Source organism: Rosa chinensis, chromosome 7 (assembly GCF_002994745.2).
Source record: "Rosa chinensis cultivar Old Blush chromosome 7, RchiOBHm-V2, whole genome shotgun sequence".
Taxonomy (NCBI): Eukaryota; Viridiplantae; Streptophyta; class Magnoliopsida; order Rosales; family Rosaceae; genus Rosa; species Rosa chinensis.
Window position 1 is genome coordinate 35256511 of NC_037094.1, and position 11893 is coordinate 35268403.

General features: G+C 35.9%; 1 protein-coding gene across 1 annotated transcript; it reads left to right on the forward strand.

Annotated features, from left to right (window-relative positions):
- The first annotated feature begins 222 nt into the window (after positions 1–222).
- Positions 223–5700, forward strand: LOC112175373 (chlorophyll a-b binding protein 7, chloroplastic). Its single transcript, XM_024313045.2, has 6 exons — positions 223–399; positions 525–691; positions 1214–1360; positions 3299–3431; positions 4657–4749; positions 5295–5700. Exons 1-6 carry the CDS (start codon positions 259–261, stop codon positions 5595–5597), a joined length of 984 nt encoding a protein of 327 aa, XP_024168813.1. The 5' UTR covers positions 223–258; the 3' UTR covers positions 5598–5700.
- The last annotated feature ends 6193 nt before the right edge of the window (positions 5701–11893 follow it).

Genomic DNA, 11893 nt, shown 5'->3' on the forward strand with positions numbered 1-11893 from the left:
ATAGTGCGAAGAAAAAAAATTAATGAAAATATCGAATATTGAAGGAAATTTTACTGAAATTTTAGATAAAAGTTGTATAATCAATTAAAAATACAATATTAAAAAGATGTGAAATTAATATCGATACTTATAAAAAAAATAAAAAAAATATCGAGGATATTTTAGCCTAGAGAAGTTTACATCCGAATAACATTGGTAAATAATTGCTTACAATCCCACCTATGTATAGTTCCAAATTCGAACGGCTATCATGACACCATGGCTCTCCTTCCACCACCAGCTTCGCCTTCCTCCCTTGCTTCTTTCATTCCTCGTCCCCCATCTCTCGCCCTAAAATCCACAACCAACCTCACATTTCCCAAACGTCGTCGTTCCGTATGCACAGCTTCATGGCAAGAGGTGCGCTCCTCTCTCTCTCTCTCTCTCTCTCTCTCTCTCTCTCTCTCTCCACCCCTACCAATTTCCATTGCTGCACTGTGATTATCACTTCACTGCTGACGTATTCATTCTTCTGAACTCCGAAGCTTGTCGGAGTTGTGGTATTCTCGGCGATTCCATTCACCGCCGTGAAAGCCATAGCCAATAGCGCTCTCGGAGAGTCGCTGCAGCGGCGATTGGAAGAAAGGAAGAAAGTTGCGGTTGAGAATTCTTCCAGGTTCAGGGCCTTGGCCCAAAATGCTCGCAATCGGAGGTAATTTTTCGGGTGAGCCATTATCTATGTATCTCAAACACTCCATGGTTATGTAGTTGATGGATCATTTTTCACTCTCATTCATTTTTTTACTGTAAGTTGTAACATTTCGTCTATAAATTTCATTCATCGTTGTTTCAATAGCCAACACATTTATGGAAAGATGGAAAGTGTTATCTCTAGTTTCTAAGGCGCTAGCTATTTTTATGATTTATGCAAGCATCAATAGCTTTCTATCTGTTAAATTGGTCATAGCCACTGTCTAGCTAGTCATCTGCTGAGGTTCCATTCGAATACCCCATAGCGAAACCAATGACATTTTACTGAGGACCTTATTTTGGGTTTACCAACTATTATACTAACCTATGTTCTCTTAAACAAAAATTCTAATTTTTATTACTTCTTATAGAAGTCATAAATTATTGTTCGTTTACTTATATGCCTTAAGATGTCTAGTAAAATATCTGTATAGCATCACGGACTTACCCTAAATTTGTACTAACTATGGGGTATATTTCACAGCTTGTGGTATGGAGAAGAGCGTCCCCGCTGGCTTGGTCCTATCCCATATGATTATCCGGCATATCTTACTGGAGAACTACCTGGGGATTATGGTTTTGATGTTGTAGGTCTGAGCAAGGATCCCGTGGCTTTCCAAAGATATTTTAAGTGAGCTGCAGTTTCATTTCTTCTGTTACATAATCTTCTTACTGAGTTCTTGCTTATAATTTACTACAGAGTCCTATTGGTTTTAGCTGTGATTCATTATATCACAATAGACAGAGGGGTGACAAATTTTTAGATAGAATATGCATAATGAGGCAACGGAGATGTGTTGAGCAGATTACTAGAAAAGGAAAAGGAGATGAAGCTTATTGAAGCTTTGATACTAGGAAGGGAGAGGGTTTAGTTTCTCATCTGCAATTTGCAGATCATACTATTTTCCTTGTGTCTGGTGTAAGTAAAGCTGGTTCAATCTTCTGTGAATCTAGATTGTTTTATGGTTTATCTGGTATAATAAAGCGAAATGCTCCTTGGTGGGGATTAATTCTGTAGATCAGACAGTGGAGAGGTTTGATAACCTATTGGGATGCACTGTTGGGTCTTGGCCTTGAAGTGCTTGGGTCTTTTGCTGGGGGTGATCCTAGAGCACTGATTTTTTGAATCTGGTTATAGAGAAGGTAGGGAGAAGATTGCAAAGTTGGAAGTTGATTTTCCTCTCCAGGGAGGTCTATTTAGTCAGGTTCAAGGTGTTCTGGAGACTCTAACAGGTTTTTGTTTAAATTCCTAAAAGGGTGGCGAGGAAATTGGAGATGATAATGAGAAACTTTCTTTGTAAAGTATTAAGGAAGGCAGCTAAGATCACATAATTAAGTGGCAATGGTTGTCAGAGAGTAATGAGAGAGAAGGCCTGGGAATTGGTGACCTATTGAAGAAATGTTTGGCTTTGTTTGCCAAGTGGTTATGGATGTTCCGTTTGGAAAGTGACTCTAGTACATTCTGATGAGAGACAAATATGGGATTAAGGAGAATGGGGGATGCAGATGTATTAGTAAGGGGCTCTATTTGGGTCCTTCAAAGGATATTTCTCATGGATGACATACCTTCTCTATGTGCTGTCAGGTTGCAGTGGGAAAGATTGATAGGGTAAGGTTGTGGGAGGACTTGTGGCTGGGGACAATTTGTTGAAGTCATTGTTTCCTAGGCTTCTTTACTTTTTAGACTAACCAGGTACCGCACTCAACCATAGCTACATCTGTTGATCACTCTGTCTACCTTTTGAGTTGGGGTTTTGGTTTTAAGAGGGATTTAAATAATGCAGATATGAAAGAGCTCTCTTCCATGCTTCTGCTGATGGAAGGTGCTAGTTTTTTCCCTTCTAGAAATGACTCCTCAAGATGGAGATTAGAAACTCGTGAAGTTCTTTCGTAGTAGGAGTGCTCCTGTGTTAGCAGGACACATTCCTATTGGGTCGTGCATGACAGCTGGTATAGAGTTCCAAAAGAGTTGGTAAGAGCGGTTATCAACAGGCCACGCATGGAAGTGGCTGCTATTTCATTCCCCAAAATCCTTAGCAAGTTCTTGGATGATCTTTCTGATTCTTCAGCTTTTGATCCTACTTTTCATATTGTAAAGCAAAAGTTTCTTCCAAGATTAAGATTCTGAGCTGTGGCACATAGTAAGCTAAATATTTGCGACATGATTCAAAGGTGAAGACTGGGTTTTGGTTGATCTCCTAACTACTGCATAATGTGTAAAAAGGGGGAGAAATCTGTGGATGTCTTCCTTCACTAAGTTCTTAATATAAAATAAAAAAATAGTATAAATAAATAAAAGGTAACTATCGTAGTTATAAACTATATCTTTGTAACTTTCCTGATGGGTAATCACAATTTGGTTACTGCTTTTACATTAATCTGCTCCGAGTGGTTTCACATTTACTCTATGGATCTAAATACTTTGTTCTGCAAAGTTCATTTAAAGGATACTTGTTTTCAAGTGTTTTGCTATGTTTAGTACAATATTGGTATTGTGTAGCTTTAAATGAGTACGCAAAAGTGTAAATTTAATTGTCAAATAATTAGAATATTCTTTGTTAAACTGCAGCTTTGAAATACTCCATGCGCGTTGGGCCATGCTAGCTGCCTTTGGTGCTTTGGTTCCAGAAATTTTAGACCTGTTAGGAGCCTTTCACTTTGTTGAGCCTGTATGGTGGCGAGTTGGCTATTCAAAGCTTAAGGTTAGTACTTTCTGTGTTGGAATTAACTTTCGTTTAGTGATCAATTTTTCTCTCTGGGAATTTGGTTTGCCATGTCATTCCTTTTCCTGTGAAATCAATACCATAGATCTTCTCAATAAAGTGAAGACCATTCAACTACCTTGATTGTTCTAGGAATGATGAATGAATCTAGCTGAAATGATGGACACTTTTATTTAGAAATTTAGTTGTGCTGATTTTTTGGTCAAAACAATGGATGATGGAACTGCAGTCTGAAAATTAGTTGCAGTGTGTTATATGGTGGATACTGGACACTCTTTTAATACTTCCAAAATGATTTTTAACTTGGGTTTACTATGCCGCTTATGTAAATGAAATCCTCAGTATTGTCTGTCGTGTAAGACATGAAAGGATTATCTGTCATTGACTCATTCAATCAGGAAGACACAATCAGCCTTTTTCAGTAGTTTTAATCCTAGTCTAAGAGTTTGTCTGTTCCTATGTTATTTCCTCAAAAGTGGAGTCATATCTACAGAAATAGGATCTCACCCTCAGATTTCACTTCTTTTCATTTAGAAAGTATTCACCCCTGTAAGTCTTATCCATCCACCGGGTTGGGGGATCTATATATGACCATACCCCCTTCAGACGCAGAGGTAGTTATGGAGATTGATGTTCAATCATATGTTTTAGACTTGTTATTTGTCAACATGCTTTCCAGTTTCTATTAAATCATCTTATTATGGTTAGAATTACAACGTCTACCTGTTTATCCTTTTGCCTTTGTGTCGGACCGCATTTTCTGCAGAAATTAAAAAACCTCACCCTAGATTGACTACCTAGTTTTATAGAACTATTTTGCGAGTTGTGTGAACCTTTTAATATCAATCTAAGTTACCTACAACCTACAGCATATGACCACATACTCATGGTAAAGCTCAAGTGCAGGTTGGCAAAGGTTGGTTTAGAAGTGATAGTATAGATTCTGCCAATCTTGTTATCTTGGCATAATATGCAATATTATGGTGTGTTAGTTTCTCCTTGAAGTGGATATATACCATCTGATAAATTATCAACTATTTCTGAAGCATTGTTGTAGGGAATAACTGTTACTGTACACCCTACCCCAGAGATGCTGTCATGTTATGTGTTTTCTGAATGGATTTTAGGGTTTAGGCTTATCGATGAGCATATACAAAGAGCATTATCATTAACTTCTTCCTTCTGGCTTATTGATGTTCACCAGGGAGATACACTGGACTACCTTGGCATCCCAGGACTCCACGTAGCTGGAAGCCAAGGAGTAATTGTCATAGCCATATGCCAAGTCCTCCTGATGGTAAAGAATCATTTTCAGGGTTCACCTTTTCATTATTCCAAAGTTTCAACAAGTTGTCAAATGGTGCTTGGTACAAGTTGGTTTGTCTGCACTGGGACTCATGGGACTCATGGGGCTCATTTAAGAGCCTGACAAAACTTATTGTTGGTCATTCTTATTGTCGGACTCATTATTAGTTATAGAATATGGAACTTTGACTTGAAAAGGAAACTGGCTTCTTCTTTGTGGTCGGCCAGAATAATTCATTGTCTCACTATGGCATAGTCCGGAACAATTCCTTGTCCCAAAAGACTTCATGTTCATACTTTGTGATCATATAAACTTGCAGACTATTACGCATTAGGAGAACCACACCATTCCAAAAGTATGTCATCATCATTGACAATTTAGGATCGAAAAATTAAACTTTTGCTACTGGTGGGGAAGACATAGCTATTCCTTACATATTTGCCTCTCATAATTCTGTTTGTAGCTTGTGTTTCCCGGCTCATAAATGCAGACGCCTTTTTCAGGTTTCACTTACTTTAAACATTGATGGTGACTAGGTTGGACCAGAATATGCAAGATATTGTGGCATTGAAGCATTAGAGCCGCTGGGAATCTACTTGCCAGGTGATATTAATTACCCAGGAGGAGAGCTTTTCGATCCCTTGAACCTCTCGAAAGACCCTGTAGCTTTTGAAGAGCTGAAGGTGAAAGAGATAAAGAATGGGCGCCTAGCTATGGTTGCCTGGTTGGGCTTTTACAGTCAAGCAGCCTTGACAGGTAAAGGTCCTGTACAGAACCTGCTTGAACACATTTCAGATCCCCTACACAATAATCTGTTGTCAATACTCAACCTAATGTAATCTTCCTGTTAATATGTAATGTACATGTTATAAACAACTGTACAAGTCCAAGTGACTGTAAATAATAATATTATTTTTTATAATTTTCTTTTTAAAAAAAAAACAGTAATTCTACATAGGATATTAATTAGCAATTGTATCGGAGTACTTTCTAGTTGTATTACAAGGCTTTAATATATACTCGTTTTAGTTTCCTCCTATGCAATCTCAAAGTCTCAATTAACCATCAACTACTACAATGGACTCTCTTGTCTTGGGAGGCCCAAACCAGCCAGTATTGGGCCAAAATAACATGCATTACAATCCAATATTCTGCATATGATGGGGACTGAGAAGAGCTAAGGGGGTGTATAAGTCAATTGCTTGTCAAGATTTACTTGAGAAAGGTTGACGACCACTTTTGTCGGGAAAAAAAAAGAAAAAGGAAGGTTAACTAGCACAAGGTGCCTGATATTACCTAGGGTAAACTTTTCCGGTCTAGTGGTTGCCTAACTCAGTCCCATAGCCTTGGTTTACAAGCGGTCCTCAGATCAAACCACCGATTTTCATCATTCATTTCTTTGTTTGATTTTCCGAGTATGAGCTGGAGTACAGCACAACGATTGTCTCACATATATGCACAAATGAACCGTCTATTTGTTGAACAATGTTGTTGTCCGAGGTTCCTTAACGTTTAGAGTACCATTATAATTGTCAATTTAGGGTTAATTGTTTCTTTTTCACAACTTTTTCAGGTTTAAGACACTGTAATGCTTTTGGAATACAATAGTCACCTTCTGTCTTAGCTTTTCTCCATTAGGATTAGGTAGTGGTTTTGAGAATGTGATGTAGAGACTAAAGGAGGAGACGTGCCTAGAATTTTCACCATTTTTTGGAAAGCTTGAATTATTATCATCTTGAATTGGACCACTTTCAATTCTAGGGCTCAGATTATATATCAGACATGTGGTGTGCTAGTCAAACATTTCAACACAAGTGATATTGAATTGAATTCGGAGGATCAAGAAGAAAGAAGAACTTTAATAATGAGTAAGACAACAAAACTACACAAGTGCTGTGTACCTTTGAAAACAAGCTTTGTGAGGATGATCATGTGGAAGAAGCAGAAACCCATGTTTGTTTTGTTCGTAAATGCTAAATGGTACCCCAAATTCAATTCTCTATCAATTTAGTTTATTACATTACATGTGGTTTCATGTGGGAAGCTAAGTCTGCAGCTTGCTGGTGATACATTGCTTCTGCTATATTCTTTTCTTTCTTTCTTTCTGATAACTTCATTTTCCAACTGCATTATTTGTTTATGGCATTATGGGCACGCGGTTACCCATCTTTTACTCTAAGAATTCTCTAATTTTGGCTTCTCTTTTTCTAGATCTTTCAGTCTTTCTTTTGGCAATTGAATAATGTGGAACATGTATGGTATACATCCTTATCAGATTTATCAATTCCAGAGGTTATATTGATGGGCACCAGCTTAGCAATTAGCCATTGGCAATTAGCAAAAGAGGGATGAGAATCGAGTCAGAATTTTATGCCTTAAGCAAGGGATCGATCCAGATTTGAAATCTGACTAGAGTACACACTTGATATTAATTATTAAATAACACAAGTATACTAGAAAATGGTGACATATTTTTTTTTTTTTTTTGATCAAATAAGAACTTCATTAATAATGAACTGCTTACAACGAGTTTTGGGCGACATCTCTTACTCAGAAATGGCCACTAGACTTCCCACTGGAAACCTATATACTAACTCTAAACTTGCACTACAACTGTATGACAAAGACAACAAGCGCAGGAGCAGTAAATCCTTGACATCTCACCTCTCGTCCAGCCAGTAAGAACTCTAAAACTAGACAACTCACTTGTGTCGACACTAACTCACCAACCAGAGTCCTCCGGACCAGCTTTTGATCGACCAAGTCAACACTCGTGGTGACATATTTATGAATTTTTCTTTATACAGTAAGAAATAAAATTTCTCTAACAACCTCCATCCCTTACGATTGTTTTTTTGTTGTGTGCTCATTAAGAAACTCCAATTGGTTCTTAATGTTAGGTTAGATTTGCGTAATGAAATTTATTAAACAAATTTTTTTACCACAGGCATTGATCTGGGTCAAAGTAATTGAAGTGGTTGGGATTGGAAGATTGAAATGTAGAGTGTGAATGTGCTAGTCGGCCGGTGCCTGTTGGATGGGATTGGTTGCGTCTTTCTTCTGTCTTTTGGCCACAATTTGTTGCTTAAATGATGAATGGTTAAGCAATTAAGCAATCCAAATCGCCTTCTTTCATGCATCTTCCCTTCCATACATAGGTCCTATCCTTTGTCGTTTCAATTGGCTCCTTGCTTGGCTTCTTTGCTTTTCTTCTCTTTTCTTCATTTGTTTTTTGAAAAAGACCTCTTTCTTCATATATCAAAGACAAAATAAAATCTTTGTTGAAAAGTTGTTTTTCTTCGATCTTACTTGACTCTAATGGTAGAAGACAAACAAATTTCACCCTACATATCTAGCAAAAATTAGGTGGTCAATTCAGTGTAGTGATTTTACATGAATAATATGAAAATAATGACAATATCAAAATCAAACCGTTTTCAAATCTTGAAATTACTATAGGATGATGTGATGTGAGATTGTGAGGTGAAAGTTTGAGGAGAAGTTAGGTTTCCTGGGAAAAATTATGTGAACACTATGACTTGCATTGGTCTCCCATCAACAAAGCATGAGGTTGGTCTGGCGCAATAATTATAAATACGAGTAGTGACATGATAACAATATGAGAGCGACTCCATCGTTTTAATGGAGAGATCAAAATCAATTGAAATGGAAATGAATGGTCCAGATATCCAAATCAAAATGCCTCTCACTTTTTTGGATACATATTAATTTTCATGCGCTGTGCCCAACATCATGCCCCATATGCCGTGCGGCCGTCAAGGCATCAATTAATCATCAAAGATCAAACTTATTCCTTCGATTCTCCCAAAATGCCATCTTTTTTATTTTTAGAAAAGAAAAAAAAAACATTTTTCTGCTTTCTCTTTTGTTTGCGGGATCAAATTATCAATATTCTCTATTGTTTGTGCATCAATATTGATAACGTTTTGAATATTTAGAAATGGATGACTCAAACAATATTGATAACCATATGTTTTATTAACTTATTTAAAGGGTGAAAAATCTCTAGTATCCATCTGATATTGTACAGAATTTTCACCTTTTTGAAGATGGAAAACAATATGCGACCAGATATTTATAATGAAGTCAAGGGAATCCTAGAATATCATAGAGGTGACCTACCAATGAAAGTTATGTATCGTGGATGTGAAGATGCCTTGAACTGTTGTCCTAGTTAAAGGTTAGATCATAGTCTCATTGAGAATTTAAGGACCCTACATGGACATACCGCGCCTACAATTTAGACTTTTAGCATGATTCCCCTCCCCAACTTTGTAACACATATCAATTTATACCTGAATCTAAACCAGCCTTAATTCGTGATTTCTAATTAACCCTTGGCCAAAATGCACATACTGCTACTTCCAATAATTGCTCCGTCTTAGCGGAAGAAAAAATTGAATTGTTTTAGTAGAGTACACATCAAAAAAAAATTTGTCTGCTTAAATACAAAAAAGCATGACTAAATGTCATGAAACTCTAATCGTTAAATGACACAAATATCATTTAAGTTATTACATAGAAGAGAGACAACAAAAATAATAAAAAATAAAAAAGATGATAAACTTTTGTCCGTACCAAAAGAAATATAAAGTATAAACATAGTCATATATATGTATCACTATACCAGTAAATCAGAATATTCAAGTTGAATACAGAAGCTAGCGCACATACAAATGGTTTAGAATTTACAGGAGCACTTCTTTTTATATAATTTAGGCCAGTAATAGAGTCGTTGATGTCATATTAGTTGATTCCTATGTAAAATCCCACTAGAAGGTAGTTTGGTCAAGCTTAATCAAGTGATCAATTAAATGGAGAATAGTCGTGGAAGTGAGTACCTAACCCTAATAATATCATGGTCATGATAAGCTTGGCTAGTTGTCACGTACTTGCCAATGAAGTGAACCGCGAACACCGACAATGCCGTACACAAGAATTATTTTCTTAATTAATTTGGGAGAGTACCAAGTGCAATATCTTATCTTCTCATTTAAGAAATTAATTGATAAGTTGTGGTTTGATTTTTTGGGTATTTGACTTGCATTTGTAAAAGAATTGAAAACATTATAGGAGACTTTAAGTTATGAAGCTCTTAGGATCCCATCAATTATTAGTGCACGATGAGGAGAATGTTCATCTTGCACTAAAAATGACGGATGAGAAAATAATCTTTAGGAAAACCAATTAATTATTTGAATTCGAGTAAATTCTTAAAATGCAAAAGAAGTTATCGTTAACAAAGTATATATGTTTTTTTTCAATTTTCTTAATATATCAGAAGTGGTGTTTCTAACCACGAAAGTGCACTGAGGCCGCTGATAAAAATTGCCCCATGTGTTTGTTGTCAACAACATATAATGTGTGAGTTTGGTTAGAGAATAAACTTTTTTTTTTTTTTTTGGGTAAATGGTGAGAGAATAAATTTGATTGGCTCATCAACACATGAAAAAAGAATATCAGATTAAAGACAATAGACTGAAACTCAAATCTGATGACGTATTGAGATATGTGTCACAGGAATATTGACAACGTAGTGTATTTGCGAGAAAAAAATGACATATCTACTCTTAAAAGAAAAGGAGATATCAAATCACGTACAGATTTTTAAAACAAAATAGAGAACAAAATAGTTCAAAATTAGGTCGGTAATGGCAGTTGCGGTATTTACAAAAGAAAGAAACAAAATAGAGAAACCGTCAAGGGAGAATAGAAGAATCCTAGGGCATGGAGAGGCTCCTCCCGGAGACTTTTATTTTATTTTATTTTCTTTTCTTTAGAGGTCAAAAACAACAAAATGGTATCTCTCCTCAAATAAATCCAATAATGGTTTTGGCCCTTCCCTCTCTAATGGGCCACCCCATTTCCTCTCAATTATATATCATCTCTCACGCGTTTCTGCATTTGATTTCGGACGGCCCCACACTTCCAGCTGGATTTCAGGCCCTGTTATTTTATTATTATTATTAATTAAAATATAGGAAAAACTGGTTTTTTTTTTTTTTTTTTTGAGAAGAGGAAAAACTGGTGTTAAAAAAAAGAAACGAAACGAAACTTTTGCTGACAATTTGCGGCCCTTCCTTGTCATTCTGTGGCCGAGTAGCCTCATCTCAATCTTACAAGTTACAGCCATCGCTTTTCGTTTAAATATGCAATTTTATATTTGCTATACAATTATAAAATTAGTGATTATGTAATTAAAAAAATAAAAAATTAATATGTAGGTGAGTTTAAACGAAGTCAGTAAATTCCTACTAAAGCGACAATTGTCTTTTATCAGAACATCAGCAGCAAATTTTATTTTTGAGGTTTTATCTCCGACACCTAACATGGTGATAACATCTAGTACTAAAGTCTCATATGCAACATTTTTAGGGCAACAGTGGAGTCTTATTCAACACAACATTAGTACTCAAGCATGTTATATCCACCAACGACCGCCAATCTTAATCCAAAGTTTTCAAGCATCAAGCTTTTCAGAGGATTGTTACGGATATTTTTTGTGTTGTGAGTTTTGCTAGATATTTGGGGGCATCCCATGCATGTTTATTTTGGACCTTGACAATTGTAACACTCCAACCCAAATTAATAAAAAATAATCCAAATTTAGGGTGGATTGGAATTATGCTAACCACAATCTATCTTTCTGACCACATTATCGCATAGACTAAGATCAATACCTTTGATCACAAGCCACTATATGGAGGTGAGGAAAAAAAACATATAAATAAGGCTATATATGTTCTTTTTTTAATGGAAATTAGATTCATGACATATGTTGGATTTGGTGACTTTATTATATGTGAATTCCAACTCACAAATTTAAGAAACAATTGCATGTATGTGTTTGTGTGTGTATATTTTATGTCATGGATATATATATATATATATATATATATTGTATGACATCTTAACCATTTCTGAATTATGATTAAACAATGTACATAAAAACTTAAAAGTGCGATCAATGAAAACTTTCATTTGGGCATTTATTTTTGTGACTTTACTATGGTTGGAAATGTATGAATTCTACCTCACAGTTTTACGAATAATTGTGTGTATGTTTATATCATGGAAATGAATATTGTATGACATTTAATAATTTTTTGAGCAT